Genomic DNA, 20991 nt, shown 5'->3' with positions numbered 1-20991 from the left:
GAAGAGGCAGGAGGATGACAACATCAAAACCCACCTGAGAAAGTTTAGCTTATTACTCAACAACTGGGAGGAGGAAGCTCTCAACAGGGAGCTGTGGAGTTAGAAAGTCTATGAAGACTCAAAGAAGACATCCAGCATCCTGCAGAAGAAAAAGGGCGAAAAAGTAAGGAGAGATCCGGCACCACTGCCAGACTACCGCGACAGAACTTCTGCATCAACTATCAGCCCCTTAAGCCGCCTGAAGACGAACAAAAGACATGAGCACCAACAGGAGCGCCATCTCTAAAGCGTGATGGCCAACAATGATGATGGATTGTCTTTTTCCCCGCTGAACTGGCTCCTCAGCACATACATCAGTACCTGAACCTCCTCACGGCGATACGGTTCTGTATCTTGGTTCTCCCGGTTCTCTGATGATACAACTCCTTCAGTCCTCACCGCAACTTCCAGTGGCTCACCTCCTCTAATGAAAGTCTCTACGATGTCACCGCAGATCCTGTGAGGTGGATCAGTTCGTTTGTTTGTTCATTTCTTGACTGTTGCTTGATGTCATCCACGTGTTAAGAGGTTCCTGACCTCATCTATTTCACTTTAGACTCAAGAAATGTAAAAAAAAATTACTGTATTGACCAAATACTGACTAAAAATCTAGGAAGACTAATTAAGAAGACGTTTAACTAAAGCTTCCAAACATGTCAGCTTTGTTCACTGGAGCAGGCTGAGTCAAAGCTGGGGAGCAACCATGTCTGGTGCTTGACATTCCTTGAGATTACTGTGTTATATTGTATACACTGAGTGGCAGACAGAGTGAGAGAGACCCCTGCGGCTCACACTCTGATGTGTATGTTACACTCTATTAAATTAGCATGAGTCCAATATTAAAATAATAACATTTACCTCCACAATAAATGCATTGGGCTCCAAAATCAATACCTCGACCCTATAATGCCAAAGTATTATTAGAAATAATAAGAGCAAAGTTGTTGCATTATATTGGGAATAAGATTTTAAAAAAGGCAGAGAAGGGCACGCACGCATTATAGATTAAATAATTTTGTTTCAAATGTCACATAGCATGTTTCAGTGTTCCCATAAGAGTTAATAGAGTTACATTGTTAATGTGACGGTTATTTGTTTTGATTGTTAGTTTGTTTGCACACAGTGACAATGATTACAGAGAAGAGAAAAGGCATTGTGAGAGAGCTCTCCATGTTTGATGTAAATGCTGGCTTGCTGCAGGTTTCACCAAGAGGCCATTGTGAATGTATTGCTATTTCACATGCACACTGCTGAAAACTGTAATGGGAATATTTTCAATAGGCTTCAAAAACACACCGAACGCACTGTTCAAGCACCAGATATCAAAACGATCTTAATACTTAAGGAGTAGATTGCTTTAGATGAGAGGAGGCACCACTTCAGCCGACACAACACACCAGCTGAGTGTGGCGCCACGCACTCTGACTGGGGTGCGAAGTTTGACTCGGAGGGTTATTGGTTCCATATTGGTTGCTGATGCCACGATCGATATCAAGTTTCCCCAAAACATCTTTACCTTTAAATTCATGTAAAAATGCAGGCGTTAACATTGTATTTTAATACAACTTTTGGGACCAAAATTTTCAGTATTGGATTTTAAAATTCTCACAGGTACAATTTCACAATCCTTATCGATAGCAGGCAGCATGTGACCAGACAGATACAGCCTTCACTCTGCAGGGACTATCGCCGAGCAACAAGCTCCAGGGAAAGATCGGAATAGAGCCATGAATACAAAGAGTTACTACGAGACAAGACTTGTTCAGGTCAAAATGACCCTTAAAATTAACACCCTGAAGAAGGCTCGGACTGATCATCTGGGACTGGTAAGACAGGGCTGGGCTGGCAGTGTTAAGTGATGACAACACCCGTCATGCCCCCAACCCTGCAGAAGGATCCAGCCACGTAATGTCAGAGGTCAAGCAGACAGTCAAATGAAAATGTGACAATAAGACCCAAAAAAGCAAAAATGTGGAGGTAGGAATGATTACAATGGAGAGAAAGTCTTTAAATTCTGGTAAAATCCTGCTAGCTTCAGTGAAGGCATTAACAGCCAAACAACCCTGATGCCAAACTAAGACAGAGACAAAAATATCCAAAACACCTTCTTTCATGGACACTGACCTGACCGATAGAGCGTACCTTGATGACAGCATGGCTTATTTGGCACAAAGGAGAAAGACATCACTTGAGGTAGGACCACTTAATGAGTAATTTAATTTACTGGAGGCTTGCAGAACCTTTAACTCGGTACACTGTGGTGTAGCACGCTGACTACTGTTTTCAGGTTTTTGTTTTTGTTCATATCAGAGGTGGCTTTGAACTGAGAGGAGTGCGGTGTATTTTGTTAATATGCTGCTGGCTTTTCATCCATCTTCCAGATGAAAAATGCCAGGGCCTGCTCGACTCTCCCACAAAAACCTGTCTGTATACTTTACTGTTTTTGAAATCTATCTTTTCCCTTCTAAAATGGAGACTGAAAAAGGAAATCCAAGGCAAATGTACGAAGTAAAGGTTTACCTTGTGGATGATTGCTAGATGATAGCATCCTTCATAAGCATAGCCAGACTAAGATGGAAAAGACTTCACAAAGCAAACCCATTAGTCTATCTTCCAAAAAGAACTAATCCACACATCGAATCTGAGAGAAAAACAATGATTGAGGCGCACATATGAATTAGTGAAATAAAGAAGACCTCGAATGTTGGAGTGGAGTGATGATTGTATCATCTTTGAGTGGATAGTGGAGTCTAAAGGTGAGAACAGAATGATAGGGAACTGAATTGTGAAGGCCCCAGCCCTCATGCTGTCTATGGTCATATTGGACGAGCCCCTCTCAGGGTACTCAGTCTCCATTCAGAGTCTGAATCAATGGCTCCTGATTAGATTTTGGGGGGTTACTATGCTGTTTTTGTTTGTTGTGACATCTTCCCTCGCTTTGTGAGGTCTCTGTGCTCCTGCTTGACAAAGGCGACACCTCCTCCGATGGAGGAAATAGGGAGACAGGAACTGGGGGAGGGGGATCTTTGAGAGGGACCATCAAGGCTGTATCTTGTCGCTTCTTGTTGTATTGCGTTTCTTTCTGCTGTACTGTTGTGTGCATGCATAAATGTATCAATCTCTGTGTGTTTGAGAGGCATAAAACATTTTCAGACATGGAGGACAGTTTGTTAAATATGTATCAGCTGTGTGTGTGATCTAAAATGAAATCTCATTTGTTTCTGTCTGTGTGACCATTCCTGGATGTTCCTGCTAGTATTAGTCCCTGTTTTGTTCTCGCGTTTTATTCACCAAAGGAATTGGGAAATGAAAGAACCTGACAGAAAGGGAAGAACATTTGCAAGCGTGGAAGACTAGCTTCCAAGTCTTTGTCTGACTAGAAATTACACGTCAGAGTGACATTCTGTCTAGTTTTCAACGGCCACATCAAACTGAGAAAGTCCAAACAAGGAACTGATCTCAATTGCAGCAGCTCATCTCATCTGTAACTTTTTTCTCCGGCAGGAGTGACATGTGATTTTAAGTAGGATTGCTCAGTACACTGTTAAATCGCCAGTAAAAAATGTCTAGTGAGAAAAACTATAACCCACTGTATTCTAGCTGAGCCAAGCGAGAGCCTCACAGCCATTACCAGTAAAGTGCCTATGTGATAAGGGGCTGAAAGAATCCGATAAGCTCTAAATCTAAACAGGGCCAAAGCATCTGCCTTAATAATAAATGTGCCATGCTAAAAAGGTTACTTGAACTGCCAAATTCAAATTTAATTGAGGCTGTGTGTTGAATAATTAATCTTTTTCCCAGAGAACACAAGGCGCACCGGACAAGCCAACGCAGAGAGTCCAGAGAGACTGAGAGAAGGAGAGAAACACAGGCAAAGATAGAGGGAACACAGTCGGGAGTGTGTGCCAGCCCACGCCATAATCCCATGAACCCTGACAGAGCGCGACCCGCAATACAACACAGTCAGAGCATGATGTCATCCACCACATCATCACCCTGGTAACCAGCCTTGGAGTGAGTGTGCGTTTGCGTGCAGGAGGAAATAAAGAAATCAACCTTTCAACAACTAAATAGGAGATTGTGAAAAGCAGATAAAGTAGCATTGGGAGGAGCATAGCGCCCTGAGATAATAGTTGGGATTTCAGTTGTTACTGCTGTTGGGGTACAAAGCAAATATAAAGTGGAGCGTTTAACGTCTCTCTTTAATGTTTGTATCAGTTTGCCTCCCTCTCATTCTTCTTTTTCTCCTCTCCTTCTTCTGTAGGTATTTCAGTTGGAGGCGTCTCCTTAGATCTGTGCCTTTTAATGCTGACTGCTGCAAATCTTTTGAGGCCGACTACAAAAGCAAGCTGGCAGTAAACTTCCCCCTGAAGGAGAAAAAGAGGAGTGCTGTTTGGGATCGCTCCACTCTGGGGAATCTCCTCCACGACACAGGCTGATCTGAGGAAGCCTTCACCCCGGCTGGCCCCTGACACACGCATGCACGCACGCACGCACACACTGCCCCGCAAAAGAGCTTTTGTGTATTTGGCACCGACGCATGTCGATTGATTTCACTTGGTCAATGCATGCCGTAGCATGTTTATAACCTGCCTCGCTGCATTACATGAGTAAACATGATATTGGTCGTTTTATTGCAATGTCAGGTTGCACTGGCTGTCTGCACCAGCAGTCCTGGTCTTCTAGGTTTTCTCTCTCTCTCTCTCTCTCCTCCTATCAGCCGTCTCTGACTATAAGGCAGCTCCCCTCTATTGTTGATCTGACTCTGGGCTCTACATTGCTGAGGTGGCGGATTGTGGCGGAGAGATGCCTCTGTCAGGAACGTGCTTATCCTCTCGCTCTAGCCACCCTCTTATACATAAAATATCAAACATCTGAGGGACAATATGCTGACCTGCTGTGACCTCCACACATGTGTCTGCACACATAAGGGACACACACACACACACACACACACACACACACACACACACACACACACACAGTGTGCGGATACACACCAACACTAGAAAACAGAGACACGCGCGTGCACAGATGGCATATAGCATATCTCTCTCTCTCTCTCTCTCTCTCTCTCTCTCTCTCTCTCTCTCTCTCTCTCTCTCTCTCTCTCTCTCTCTCTCTCTCTCTCTCTCTCTCTCTCTCTCTCTCTCTCTCTCTCTCTCTCACACACACACACACACACACACACACACACACACACACACACACACACACACACACACACACTCTCTCTCTCTCTCTCTCACACACACACACACACACACACACAAATGCTCAGAGAGCTCGACTCAGCTCACATCCCCCATTTGTACGTGCCTTGACTTTTTTCTATCACCACCGCATCCCTCAGATGATGTATTTGCGACATCTGGCGGCGCCCGCTATATTCATGGCTACCGAGGTACCATGTGAGTAGGAGGAAAAGAGAGAGAGAGAGAGAGAGAAGAGGACAGAGGAAAAGAATCATGGATGGCAGTGAATGAGAGAAGGCGAGAAAAAAAAAAAGATGGAGGGAAAGTACCCTCAGCCGGAGGGACGTAGACGTACAGATTCACTGGCAAATGCACTATGAGTTGCTATGTTATAAAGCGGCAAGCACTTTGGGTTCTACAGCAAAAGGCTTGGGTACCCCCTAGTGGGCGCCCAGCGGCAATCTGGTAGTTTCGGCATGGAGGGGTGTGGGGGTGCTGCATTGGGCTGCCATGAATCCATAGGAGTCAGAGGTCAGCCTTCTTGAGTTGCAGTGACATCATGACAATGGGACACTTCTCGAGCCTCAGAAACACAAGCTGATCCATTCTGCCGAGGCGAAGGCACCAGGCCCCTCTTTTCCCACACATTCACACCCTCTGCCAGACAGGGAGAGAGGGAGCAAAAGCAGAGGGGCTGAATGTGTAGATCTCACCCCCAGAACCCCCCATTCCATCTCTCTTTCTTTCTCTCCCTCTTTCTTTCAGGGGCTAGATTAGAGAGATGGCTTAATTCTGTCTAATTATCCACCCTTACCCTCTCCCTGCTTCTCACCCTCTTTTTTCCCTCCCTTCCCCCATATCTCAGTGTGTGGATACTAATTAGCCGATGTGAATTGTATCTACTACACAAATAGGCTGGGCAATTACGTGAAAAAAATTATATTCCTGCCTTTTAAAACATTACATATTTGTACCCTTCTGAGGTAGCTGGGATATAATCAGCTGTCTTTGCCGTGGACCAATCAACACAATGAAACCAAGACTGATGATGTTCATCACATTATCAAATTGCTCAGATAATTGCAAGACATAAGGGGGAAGCTCGGTTTAAATACCCCAAAAACTGAACTGCGCCGTAAACCTACAGTGTTACTGCAATCCCAACACCAGAAACAGTTGATTCATCACTCTAACTGTATTAGCTCAGTCGTAAACAATGCATTTCCACTCACATGTCCATTTGCTTTATGCAATAATACTGCAATCTGTTTGTATATAAGTGCACACATGCACGTTACATAAGCAGGAATCACATTAATGAGATCATAGACTGGTGTTGAAACTGCTAATTAGTTGCCGGGCTGAGGGTGAGGAAACCAGGCGAGGATCCTTGTGACTTGAACCATTGTTTCCTAATCCCCTCCACACATTCATAATTCATTCCGCCGTGGACAGCAATGATACAGCGATGCTCATTTTGTCTCTTTTTCTTTCTCTCCGGTTGAGGAAATTATATGTTGGTTTTTTTTTTCCTCTTCCCTCTTTCCTTCTTGCTGTGAGGTTTCACCGCGATCATAATAAAATGTGCGAGCGAGGGATGTTCGCCTCGGGACCCAGCTGTCGGGCCACTTTGACAGCTTCATTTGTGGTGTCGCTCTTTGATCTCTCCTGTTACTGATATCCAACGCCACTGAACATACATTTGCCCCCCAACACAAATAAATAAATAAATAAGTAGTGAGCTGCGCAGTGTACAGCCAAGTGAGGCAATGTTTTCAAGCTCGTTGGCTGTTTGCTACATCTGCTGTGAACTAGCTCGCCTCCACCCTCTCCCTTGCTCCACTGCAGCGATGCATCGACACCCCCAGGGCTGATCCCTTTGTAAAAGCTCTCTGACACACAACCACCTACCCACACACACACACACACACACACACACACACACACACACACAAATATAAACACACTCATAACCCTGTACAGAAATAACAGCAGAATCACCCCCAACAGTAACTCCCTCTGCATTTAGCGTATATTCCCAAAGTGCACCATTACTGCGTGGAAGAGAATAAGAAAGAGAGGCGTTGTTATGATACGAAGAGCGAGGTGCAAGACGTAACAACAGATGGAAAAGAAAAAAAAAATACAGATACACCTGGTGTAATGTTCGGGTTCGGCTGTGATACAGAGAAAAACAGATAGCGGGAGGGAAAGCCGGAGGGGGACTGATTATGATCGGTACTGTCAGGTCTGAGATGTTGAGATGACAGCGATATCAGCCGTATCTGCTCTCAGTGACACAGATACAGAGAGACAGATATCAGCCCACACTGGCCTCCTACAGCAGAGACGCCACAGCCACCGTAAGAGACGGGATGAGCCCAGGATCCTACATGGGAGGATACTGAACGTCAAATGACACACAGACATACTTGGATGGGCACGTCTGTGAAATCAGGTATTTGTTAGTGGTATAATTTAACTGTCTATTAATCACAATACTGCTTTCATAGTGAGCGATCATGATTCATTACAGAGCAACACTTAGGTTTATTTTATCAAAATGTTCAAAATTACTATGAAAATACTATTAACATGAGAAAAGTACAAACAACACAGACATGCTTTGTAAACTACTGACCATTAATTTAGTTCAATGACATTTTAATTTGGGCTGCATGATGGTGCAGTGGTCAGCACTGTGGCCTCACAGCAAGAAGGTTCCGGGTTCAAGTCCCGGCTCGGGCACGGGGTCTTTCTGTGTGGAGTCTGCATGTTCTCCCCGTGCCTGCGTGGGTTCTCTCTGGTACTCCAGCTTCCTCCCACCGTCCAAAGACATCAATTTGGGGACGAGGCTGAGTGATTCTCTAAATTGACCGTAGGTGTGAATGTGAGTGTGAGTGGTTGTCTGTCTCGATGTGTTGGCCCTGCGATGGACTGGCGACCTGTCCAGGGTGAACCCCGCCTCTCGCCCGTAGATGCTGGGATAGGCTCCAGCCCCCCCGCGACCCTTACTAGTAAGGAATAAGCGGAAGACGACGATGGATGGATGGATATTTTAATTTATGTGAAAGAGCCTGAACAGAATTTGTCAACCTTGTGCAATGCCAATAGGTTTTTTTGGTTATTGTTGTTTTGGGGATTTTTTTGCACCCTAAAATTAGACAACAAAGCAATAACCACATTGGAGAAAGAAGTGGTGGCATTTTCATTTTATTTCAAAACTTTACACATATTACACTTGAAGTATTAGTATTCAGCTCTGCAGACTGCAGATGGTGGGTGACTCCAGAATTAGCTAACATGCTAGCAGAGCACAGCAGTCCCCAACCACTAACTAGCAGCTTGTCAAAAAGTAAGCCAATAGCAAGCTACTCTTCCACCGCCTGTTTGCAGAAAAGTAATGAAATTAAGCAATCAGGCTTCAATAAGTATCAAAGTTTAAGCTAAGTTACTACGGAGAGAGAAAACTACAACTGAACAGCACATATTTTGCCAGTTTGACCAACAGTTTTATAGCACCAACTTGAAATGAGGTTGCTGTAGTCAACTACTTTTGTCCTGTTACTGCAGCCAAGTTTGCAACATTTCTCCGGGGGAAGCTTCAGTTTAGTCAAGCTTCATCAAATGTCAAGTAACTAGTAGCTTAATGAGTAAGTTCATCAATGAGTAAAGCGGGAGGGAAACATGTATGTGGTGTAGGAACTGTCCTGATCCAGCATTCTCACATGTTTACTTCTAGTAATTCATTCTGACGGGACACGCAGGAGAACCTGCAGGACAAACTTTGTTGAAACTCCTTGCAAATTCTGCAATTACTGCAGGACTTTTGAGCACAGAGGTCAAAAGTATTGATCAAGATGAGCATGAGGGAGGCGGGTAGGCCTTTGAAGGAAGAACAAGATGAGGAGGGATGGTACAGGTAACACTGGAATGAGTGTGACGAGAGGAAATAGAAAAGGCACAAGCAGGAAAGGACTCACCTTGAGAGAAAGTGAAGATGCGTGTTGGTCCAGTGACCTTGTAACTTCAGTTCCTTTATCAGGTGTGTATAAGTGTTTGATAGAGAGCTGGTGGAGAGCTATATGGAGAGCACTGGTGGAGACTCACCTTGAGGGGAAGAGCTGGAGGGAGGGAGGGTAAAACCTCCAACTTCCAGACTCTATGATGAGACAGTGTAATACGCAGAGAATGAATAGATACGGCGAAGGTGTGTATGAAGGATAGCGTAAACGTAGAGTGATGCTAACCTTGAGAACAGTGAGGGGCAGAGGGAAGGTCTACCACATGGTGATAAGAAGGGCTCTTTCAAAGGGCTGGAGGAGGAACACTCAGACAGGAGGCCGGCTGACTGATTGCAAGGTACAGTCAAAGGGTCACACTCAGTGAGGGCGCGCATGCATATACACACACCAGCAACGCAAGACACACTCTTTCACACAAACATGCATTCATACACAAATGCCCTCCAACCAGCTCTCCATCATTAAACTCAAGATGAAGCAGAGCAGATAGGAAGAGACAGGACAGGGAGCCACAAAACTAATCTAAATGTCCTTTCCTATGATTGTCATTGGCATTCTTGTAGATTGACATGTAGCAGTACAACATGTCAAATAACACCACTCATCTCCGTTCAGCCTGATGTAAAGGGTAGAGCAGTACCCGTAATGTCATGGGAGAAAGACAACATCTGATAAAAAAAAAAAGATGCTTCCAGCAAGCCGTGTTTCGCATCTAAAAAATCCATCAAGAAAACGAAACGTCTCCAGTGGCAAATTCAATCAAACCCACTGTTCTTAACAAAGAGAAGACGCAAAACAAAGAAAATGAATTTATTCCTGCAAAGCCAATTCAACCTCAGAAGAAAAATCCCAGTCCTTTGCTATAATGTTTCATCTTTTCTTTAACTCCTTCCCGTTTTCTTTGTCTTCTGTCAAAAACAACTTGGGCTAACACCGCGGGCTGTCACATCAAGGCCATCCCCTGCATCTTACAAAAGGAGAAATTCTGCAGTTGGATGGAGCGGGAAGCTCTCAGACACCCAACCGTCATTTACACACATGAGGTGTACAGACTGGAGGAAAGAAAAGAGTTTTTTTTTTTTTCCCCACAACCAGAGTTTTTGCCCTGAGGACAAACCCATTATAGCACAGTGATGGAAGTTTTCCATGCAATAACGTAACAAATGGATATGGATGAGATCCGTGGAGTGGTAGGAGATCTCAACTCTTTTAAGCTTTAAAAAAACAAAACAACATCAGTTTTTTTTTCCTCTTCCCCTAACGATGACGGCATCATGACATCATCATCCGTCCTTACAGTACGCTGCATAAGCATGCCTTGCTCGTCAACCAATACAGCTGCAACATGATCACAACCCAAAGCTATGACAGAGTCTTTCATCATGCCTGAGTGGACACACACACACACACACACACACACACACACACACACACAGACACACTTTCAACATCAGCAAATGCTTTCAACCATCAACATCATAGAAGCCAGATAAGTGTGTCCCCTCTTTTGAAACAACCACTAGGGAGGTGAGAGGCCTTGTAGTCAACATGCTGAAAGACTACTCAGTGATCAAAGACTCAGAAAAACATGACCAAAACATGATGGTTTCCCCGAGAAGATGGGGGGTGGGGGGGGGGGGGTGGGGGGGGCTAGGCAGGTGAACGAGTTGAAAGAGAGCGAAAGCTGCAAAGGTAAGGGAAGTGGAGGGCGAGGGGCAAGGGAGAGTGCAAACGCACACTTGCCATTTTAAGCACATCTGCAGCCTAACGGGTCACCACGTTTACAGAGTATCAAGCCTGATAACACTGGCAGATACTGGCCTGTTAAATATCTTTGTCACAACTGTTGGATGAGCGCATTTGAGGGACCACTGCAAAAGGAATATTGGCTGACATATCTATTTAACAAAGTTTTTATAAACTCCCTAACATTGGTGGTAGCTTTAGCAGCTGGAATCCAGTAGTTGTCGAGCTTCATTTATTCCCTGATCCATCCTTTTGGTTGATAAAGTTTATTGTTAAACTGCAAATGACCCTGCATCCATTGAATATCTTTGTCACAAGTGTTTGGTCACCAAATCAGAGAGACCCCCTCAAAAAAATATAGATACCGGGATTCTCTTCTTCTCCGATATCGGTATCAACACTGATCCCAAAAATCTGAGACTGAGATTTGTCCAAAAATGGAACTCTGGGTTCTTATTTACAGTAACTGGGCACTTGTAAGGAAATGGGCTATTTTTTTCCACCCTATTTATCAATTAATCCATCTCATTAGTTTGTTATTAGGATGTTTGGGGACTGCAGCTTTTAAAACACTGCAGTTGTGAAGAGGAGCGCGAGATTCAATAAAAAGGGTTAAAATGAGATCATGCAAAGGACAAACTGCATGATGCCAAATAATTTACTGTGCGGGAATGCAAAGCAGGTGCAAAACAGCCACGTTCATCTTGAAAGTGGCAAGATTATATTCTTCCTATCCATGTTTTTACTAAAAGGTGTCACAAAATACCCTGTTTATGACAAGTGACTGTTGAATGGCGCTTAAATCTGTAGAAATTCAAGCCTTCACATAATTTTTTTTTTTTTTTCTCCGCGCTGATTTAAAAAAAATACTGCACGGTAGAGTTTGGATGAAAGAACAGAAATTGATGGGGCAAACGTGAATCATTAAAATCAAAATGATGACCATCTCTGCAGTAATCTTAACCATATATCTGCAGTGGAAAGACAAAGCATGTGAAGGCAGGAAAACAGGCCTCTTTGTGTCTGTGGAGATAAAAGATGAGCCAGGAGCTGAGAGAGGGGGAGAGAGAGAGAGACATGAGGAAAGAGACGTGAGGAGAGAGGGGGTTGATTCAGGCTCCAGTGTTCACTCCAGCCGTCTATGGATTTGTCAAGACAAGTGTCAAGACAAGTGCACCTCTGTGTTTACCTGTAATGGCACAGGGGCAGGAAGGCGGGACAGGCCATTTCAATTCAGCAAAAGTGTGTCTGAGTAGGTCTAAGTGTCGGTGTGTGCATATGATTGCATTCGTGTACTCGCCTGTGAGACAAGAGAGAGAAAGACAGAACAATGAGGAAAGGAGACGAGCAAAAAAAAAAGAGGAAACAAGAGTAGAGGGAGCTCATGAACAAAGTATAAAGATGACCAAATTAGAATATGAATCCAGGGCTTTAGGCAGTCTGGGCACTTAAAAAGCCCCTTAAGTCAAGTGTCAACTATTATGTGCCATCAGTGGCGACACAGGGTCACAGAGCAGGACGGTGGAGGTCAGCAAGCGTGTTCACCTTCTCTCTCAACATGCACCATTAAACAGTCCCACAGTGTGCAAAAAGGACTCAGCTGTCATTTGGGTGGAAAATAGACTTTGCAGTGACAAGAGCAACTAGAGCTTCTTTTCACAGGAGTTGTGATTCTCTCCTGGACGGGAGAAACATGGTCTGCGGTACTAAACCAAATCTGCAAGGAGTCAATATTTGCAGAGACATATTCCGCTAATGATGTGATATTTTACATAATATGCGGCGCATGCATTAAAGACTGTAACGCTCACAGATGTAGCTCATTTCCTCCGATTAGCTATCAAACAGGTACAAATACAAGATGTTGGCATGTATGTATAAAATGCTTCAGTTGTTTGCAGTTAAACCAGCTTTGTAATTACCTGAAGGATGTTTTAATTGTCACATGTTCTACTCTTAATATTAGTCAACGCTTTAGCAGCTCCCCAAGTGAGATTGATTGGATAAATCAGTTGGAATTATGGGGAAACACGAGGCCTGCCAATCAGCAATGTGTGAGTGTGTTTCGTGTGTGCGTGTGTGGCTGGGGATGTGCCAGTGTATGAGCACATGTACATGTTTGTTAGGATGTGTGTGTGTGTGCGTGAAAGTGTATAGGGCTGACAGCTGGGCTTGTTCAAAAGGCTTACCGAGCATTCTGCCTGTTTGGGAAGCAACAAGCTCCCAGTATCTGAACAGGGATCTAAAACCTGTGTCAACAGCATCATACAAGGGCTGTAAACCACCACCGAGTCAACACGCTGTCATTCACATACCAACACACGGATGTATAATGTAATAAACTGGTATTAGAGAGAAAAAAATCCCATCATAACTGCATTGGTCATAGGTCAAAAAGGCAGTTAGAGTGAGTGTGTGAAGGTACAGCAGGGTTTGATGCCAGAGTGTGTACGCAGCGTGTGTGTGTGTGCATGTGTGTGTGTGCATGTGTGTGTGTGCAGACATGCGTGTCAGTCCATCAGCATGTCGGCGTCACAGCCCTTCACTAAGTCCCAGATTAACAGTGACAGGCAGAGATCCCTCTAATTATCTCTTCCTGGACCACATGCAAATGGCAAAGCAGAGTGCAGCGCAGTGATTGGCTGGGGGCAGCCTGGGTGCCGCCGCCGGTCTAATGAGGCTGGCGACAGGATACAACCTCGTGATGTACCACCAAAACCGACCCTTACCGTCACACAGTCTCACAGACGAGCACACACATTAGGTTTAGAGATTTCTTGGGTCAGAATATAGAGGATCACTACAGCGTGATCTCTTGAGTTCCTTATTCCAAAAGGATGGAACGCTAATTCATTAATTCTTAATTTATGACCGACTGATGGGTCATTAAACAATTAGACAAAGGTAAAAGCCTGACTCAGTGCCACCTCCGGAGCACGAGTATGGCATATGGAACGGAATATTTGGGGCGAAGAAGAATACAAGGATGGCCTGGAACAGACGGTCACAGTTTGGCTCTTGACAAGGGGCTGCTGCAGTCAGCTAAAAAGTCAACTCAGTAAAGCAGCAGGAAACATGGCAACAAAGTCAAATAGTCCACCATGTCTTGAACGGGCTCCCAGTCCATCTGAACTGGTTGACAAAACTGTCGGCCGGTTCCAACTTTGGGCAAAATATTTTAACTACTATGCTGAAAGAATGGATGAACACTGGGAAGGGGAGCACCTCTGAGCAAAAGTTGCTACAAAGCTGCTAAAGTTAGATGTGACTGTATGATTTTATGAATTTCTATTTGCCCTGGATATTGTCAAACAGTCCTTCAAAATTCACCATCAGTGTTGATAAAATCGCCTTCCTGCCTCTACGCCGGGAGCATGTTTGCATGTGTCGGGGGACAGCGGGTCAAGGGGCATCAAAAGGTGCGAAATACACGGTATGAGCCACTTTTACACAGAGATCCAGCGATATCACCGTAAATATTAACACCTCATGATGACATGTTGCTTGTTTACAAGAAACCAAACAACGTTTGCATTACGTCGACCCACTTTGTGAATTTATACGACATTCTGGCCTCCAGCAACTGAGGTCTGAGCTCCCCCGTTGCAGGTGTCCCTTCGACACGGGCAGGGATTCAGTGCTGCTCTACCTCTGCTGCAGGATCAGAATAATCTGTCACGAGTACTTGAAGACCATAGAGTGCTGGGGTACAGGGACAAAAGCCCCAGAGGTCACGGGAGGGTCAAGAAAAAGGTAGCACCACCCAACAGGCACATTGTCATTACTAAATGTCACCGCACAAGCCTGAGGAGACGCTAATTTTAGACACATAATGTCATGAAATTCTATTAGCATCTTTCTGGTGTATGCTGCACAACAGATAGATCCCTCTCACCTGCTACTACAAGTACACCATTTCTCTGGGCCAGAGTCTTCTGATTCTCTCACCCAAGAAAATGAAAAAAAAACATAGGAGTTAAATAGGCCACGCAAGTGCTGAATCACGACTTATTTTATATATTTATAAAATCTGCAAGAGAGGTTTTTGCAGAAAAAAAAAAAAAGAAAATTAGCTTGCAAGATTCGGCGTGGCTTTGTAAGGCAGCAACTGCACATGTGTCAACGTCAACACTCCCACCACCAGAACCACCGCCGTCACAGGAGAGGAACACAGCTTCTTCCTGCTGCGTCGTGGAGAGTCTCTTATATATTTATAATTTCAAACACCCCGGTGCGTTTGAGGAGCCTTGGGACTTGCCATTTATAATCAGGAACGGGTGGCTTTGTCTTGTCTCGGTTCCATCCAGCATCTCTTTTCATCCTTTGAGGGCTCTGCAGTACATTAAGAGGCATTCTCATTTAGCTCTGATGATACAGAGTCTCTCCATCTTAGACTTGTCCATCCAAGGTTGGAAGTTGGATCAATCACAAAGGTTGCCATTTATGTTATGAAAGTATCTCAAATCACAGTGTTAATAGGGGGAAATTTAAAGAGGTTACGAGGAGCTGCGGCACGACGAGAGTCCACAATGTGTGAGGTGTTGAGATGCGTGACACCGAGCTGCACGAGGGCAGAGAGCGATCAGTGAGAGAAGGGTGATATGATTAACTGCAACTCCCATGTGAGGTCATATTAAAGCAGCGAAATGGTTAGTTTGTGATGTAATAACTAGAAATAGATGGGTAACTCTGCATCAAGGAGGCAAACATCTTTTTCCTAATATTCTGACTGCATGAGTCCGTTGTTAAATTAAAACAAAAATTATTAATTGAATTAATTAAGATTTTGTTCACGAGACAGACCTGCATAGCTGAGATTGGAGGACAAATATATTGCTAAAAAAAAATACCACCAAGTAAACTGTAACCAGAAAATTGAGTGGTGAAAAGTAATGACTGATGTCTCATGTCTCCTGAACGGTTTGACCATGACCGCTCTCCGAGAAGATAGATTTGCCTCGACCCTCCAGCTCGTTTTTAGAGGGACAGGACAAATATTTCAGATGTATCACACGGAGGCATCACGCTGGAGGTGAGAGGAGGTAAGCGGCGACCGAGAGATAAATACAACAGCGGGGAAACGAAGAGAGAGAGAGCAGGGGAGAGAGGGAAAGTGCGGCCTGCCTGCTTGCCTGGCTGACAGTTGACTCTGTTGGATGTGACTTTCACAGTCTGCTGGCGGTTTGTGTGGAAGCCATCACATCTGTGACTGGCCGTATGATTAATGAGCCTCTCAGATTGTCTGTGCAGTTTGAGGAGGGGCCATGGCCTTATCCCAGGCATCACTGATTTATTCGCCTTTGGAGTAAACTTCCAAATATCACACACACTAAAATATAAGTGAACATTCACACACATGCAGGCAGACACATGTATGCCCTCCATGATATGCATATACAAGTTGGTGCAGTGCAGATGCACAAAGACAGTCGTGGAAAGAGTCATGCGCACGCAGGCTCGCCCCTCTCTCCAACACCTGCTTACGGCTAATGAAAACCTCAATGTGACAGTGCTGTCCAGGGCTGGTGAATACAAAACACTCCATGTATAACCAAGCAGACAAAAGATGTATTCTGTCTCCACCAACACAAACTCCCATCCTTAGCTGTCAGTCAGTGGAAGGGACACACACAAGGGGATAGACGGGAGAAGAAAGAAGCCCTTCCTCAATGACACATCACACTCTCCTGATTTTCAAAAGTGACAAGTCTTTTGAATTTCTGGCCTCGCAAGATGGAGAGGCTGATGATGGCTTCAGAGCGTTTCTTCTTGTTTCTTTGGCAGCAGCAACCATGAAATGTCACTCTGGCTAACCTTGAAGGTCTTTTCTTCTGTGTGCTTAATGCTTCCAAGACTAAGACAACCAACTGCTCACAATGGTGTGGTAGCATCGGCCTTTATGTCAGATAAACAATTCCAGACATATTTCCAGGTACATAAATGTGAATTAGCATGTGTATGCCCTCACACACACACACACACACACACACACACACACACACACACACACACACACACACACACACACACACACACACACACGAACACACACACACACACACGAACACACTCTCATTCCCCTGAAGCGTAAAGTAAGACCATTAATCCAGACACATTGAGATCCAGCTTCTCCCCAGGTTGATCAGCGTCCATGGAGAAAGACGAACACTCTGACATATTTGTTTTTATTTTATTCCCTGAGAAAAAGGCCCGCCATATGGCAGCGCCCAGGAACAGATGGCGTTTGCCCACTTCCTGAAAGCGCAAGTGTCTATCGCTGCAATTTAAGGAGTCGCTCAAGCAAAAGAATGCCACAGACTGGCATTTTTCCACAAACTGCTATTGTTATGGACCTGAGGGGTAACAACAACAATGAGACAATACAGAGGAAGTGCTTTAGTGTTCAGTAGTTACAGTGTAGCTTAGCATGTTGTGCTACCAAAAGCCATGGTCAAGGCTCCATCAGTGGCAGCTGTCAATGTGCAGAATAAACTGTTGAAGATGAGCGCTTACTCAGTGAATTAGCTGTAAAAACAGCAAAGGCCACATTATGGAGTCGGATCGTGAATACACAGCTGGCTTATATGTCTGAAAATAACACACACCTTTAGGAAACAGCACCCAGCAGAGCGGTGTTGTAGACGTAAGCAAGAATGACCTTGGAGGATATTAGGTGCTTATGATGGAGTGGAGGAGGCACCCTGTGACATATGCAGCTCCATCTCTCATAACTGACTAGCTCTTATCACACAGGTCAGAGGACCTTCACTGACATGGATGCACACAAGCTCAAAATGTCACCTTGGCCACAATCAGTTAGACTCCAGCAAACCTTTTTTTTTTTTTTTTTTAAGAAAAAAAAAGTTGTTTTTTTTTTTTTTCAATACAAAAGGAGAAATGACAATAAAGGCTACAGTTCATCGAGGAGCAGAAAAGGAAAAGAGTGGGGGGACGGTATCGCCGCCATCAATTCAATCCAACAAGGGCTGTGTGTTGCTTTTGACTGTTTCTCACCAAAGTATGCAATGACAGAGTTGTAAATGTTCACCAAAGAAAAGAGACTTTCAAATACAATCAAGGACCAAGGACTACTTGAAGAAAAACTATTCAGTATCAGTTGATTCACTCTGAATCTCTGCCTCTACAACAAAGACGGGCTCATAACTTCAATTCAAAGACTGAAGCAAGGTGGACACATTTTAATCCATAGATCATGTCAATTAACGTGAACTCTCAGTGCGCAATTTGTTCAAGGTGAAATGTCAAGTGTGTGCTTAATCTAGGCGTGTTATTGATTTGGGCATTTTAAGAAAAAGTGAACTCAGCTTTACCGCCGCTATAGAATCATCACAAAGGAACTGAGTGAATACAAACAAAGATGACCTCGGATGTATGATGGACAGAAAGATTCTGCAGTATGCTTCTTTTGTAAGTCAAGTGTAAATCAATACGTCTAGTATATGCTGAGAGAGAGGCACATTTTTTTTGCCACGGGAAGGTATACTTTTTAAAAGGACCAATTCAGCTTGAACAAGACGGAAACCTTCCCGTGGAACTAGTTTGTGTCTCAAGAAGGAGGTGTGGCTGTACCAGAGGGCTGTGTGCCTATATTCACACAGTTACGGTACTATCAAGCCGTCTCCTACTGCTAACCGGCGGGGATTAATTATGAGCACATCTGACTACAGGTGAATGTTGGAGAGTTGATCTGGAGTTTCAAGACTAAGAGCATTTTTCTGTTTCTCACAGCAGGATTGCACACCCACCAAGCTCTGGTAATACGCGGCAAAGTATTAATTATGAGTATGAAATATGAAGAGCTTTCTTGTTTAGGTTGTCCAAAATTGTACCTCTAACTTATCATTAAGAAGTAAATGCTGTATTGGCTTTGGATTAATAAAAAACATGACATGTATGTGGACTGGCTATGAACTTCACTTGATCTCAGCCATTAACTTGGTGAAAAGAAAAAATGTATCATGACTACTACAAACCAGGCAGACCAGGACCAGCCAGAGCCAAATATCTACTGTGTGTGGGTCCTGTCCTGAATGGGCTCCTGATTTGTCTCCTGGCTGCGACCAGTGACAGTAGCATTAGTGTTATGTAGAGGAAAATCTTCCCTTTAAAGCCTCTTTCTGACTTTTTCAGACAGAAAACCAATTATTCTGTGAATCAATCAGCCCATCATCCATCAGATTCCAAGACCTGTCATTCATCAAAACAGCAGCCCCCTGGCATTTAGTCAGAGTAGCTTTCAGAAGAGTACATGTTTAACCCAGCTAGGTTGTTCCTCTCATCATCACTCCCTGCATCCACCGTCAGTAATTAACAAAGCCAGACAGTTAGCCAAACATTTAGACAGAAAACAAACCGGTTAAAAAAAGTTTGTCCACCCGCAAACCATCTATCTATCTATACACCCCAGCAGCCAGTCTACCAGGACGCCAGGTCAGCCAGTCTACCCTGGGGGTCCTGGGGTGGTATTAATCAGTCTGGTTTCTGCTGAAAAGCTCAATCTGCAGATGATGGATGAGCCGTCGTGCTGAGGGGACTGAAGTGACAGGTGACAAAGAAGGACACACACACCTGTATAAATCCACTCTCCCTCCCGTCTGGCCCCCGATGCTACGCCGTCAAGGTAGCAGGGTGAAAGTGTATGCGTGCGTGCGTGTGTGTGTGTGTGTGTGTGTGTGTGTGTGTGTGTGTGTGTGTGTGCCAGCGCAAGTGTCTCAGCATGTGTCCTGCTCTGCTAATGAAGTCATCTGAACAGTGATTTAACAGCCCTGGTGTAAAAGCCCAGCGCCCTTAACTCATAGCCTTGCTCTATTAGAATGTGATATAAACCCTGGGCACAATAACTGTCCTGCCACTGTAACAATATATAGGGGGCCACTGGCCAATGGGCCACGCTGCTAACTCACACAGTCCAGGTAGCGAAGAAAATTATTGGCCGTGTGCGAGGAAGGGAAGTCGTTCAAGGTGAGTAAAACTTTTATGATAGAGAATATGGTATGAAGAATCACAAGGTCACAATGATAGGTGCTCTTGTAGACTCTGATACAGCGTCATTACTGTGAATTTTGTCAAGTGTGTAAGATTATATCCTGAGGTTTGTCCAGCAACTGGAGGTAGTCAAACAGTAATTGTTGTGAAGCCTCTGTGAAAAGAAAGTCAGGGGTACTTCAGTCCACATTGATGCGGAAAGCCTTATTCTTATCTAAACTAACAAATCAGTGGATCTGACATCAATGTGCTGATCCGGTGAATGGCCTTCTGTAGCTTTAGAGATATTTTTGAATCTGAGATGAATGCGGGAAAGACTTTGACAGCTTACATATCTCCAGCCGTGAAACTAACTTCCTGCTCTGTGAGAGCGTCTCAGGCAGAACCAAAGCCATTCTCCAAATCCTCCATGAAATCTGCTCCTCTGGCCCAACAAAGAGAGGCTAATGAGGCAAATGACAGAATCTCAGACATTTTGATACTGTGAGATTAGGGTGAATTATATAACCTTTACCCCCCTCCCGCTCCTGTCCTTCCTCATATTTTTGGCGTCCTGTCAGTTTTGACCGTGTGCTCTCTCTCTCTCTCTCTCAGTCTCTCCCTCGTTATGTCAGTCACAATCTCAAACGGCAAGTTCAATCACTCTTTTTACTCTCTCTCTCTCTCCTCCGATGTGACTTCACATCCACTTCATTCAGCTTCTATTCATGAATGCCCCAAAACTAATTTGGTTCAGTCAAGCAATGAGAGTATCTGTTTTATCATGCAACAAAACAGCATATATGGGGAGGGAGAATGGAATGTGTGTGTGTGTGTGTGTGTGTGTGTGTGCGTGTGTGTGTGTGTTGGGGGGGTGTAGAGGGGCATGAAGAAGATAAGCTCGTCACAACACAGCACAGAGCTGCGTATTTCACCCTTATTAGACCTGTGTCCTTGGCAGATGCAGAGCTTGCCCTTTGTTAGAAAGGGGTGTGTGTGTG

At 44.4% G+C, this 20991-nt stretch overlaps 1 protein-coding gene across 3 annotated transcripts in view; it reads right to left on the bottom strand.

Annotated features, from left to right (window-relative positions):
- Positions 1-20991, bottom strand: part of kiaa0825 (KIAA0825 ortholog) — a 118547-nt gene that overhangs the window by 43589 nt on the left and 53967 nt on the right. Inside the window, exon 23 of one of the 3 annotated variants that reach the window (XM_086205914.1) lies at positions 9241-9585. The exons of the other annotated variants lie outside the window; for them this stretch is intronic. Coding sequence (XP_086062040.1) covers positions 9543-9585 — 43 coding nt within the window. The 3' untranslated portion in view covers positions 9241-9542. Of the gene's footprint in view, positions 1-9240; positions 9586-20991 lie in introns of those variants that run through there. 3 annotated transcript variants of the gene reach the window in all.

Source organism: Aulostomus chinensis, chromosome 6, assembly GCF_037954235.1.
Source record: "Aulostomus chinensis isolate RoL2024-O1b breed Wild chromosome 6, RoL_Achi_v1.0, whole genome shotgun sequence".
In the NCBI taxonomy this organism is placed as follows: Eukaryota; Metazoa; Chordata; class Actinopteri; order Syngnathiformes; family Aulostomidae; genus Aulostomus; species Aulostomus chinensis.
Note: the sequence above shows the minus strand (reverse complement) of the source record. Positions and strands in the feature narration are given on the sequence as shown.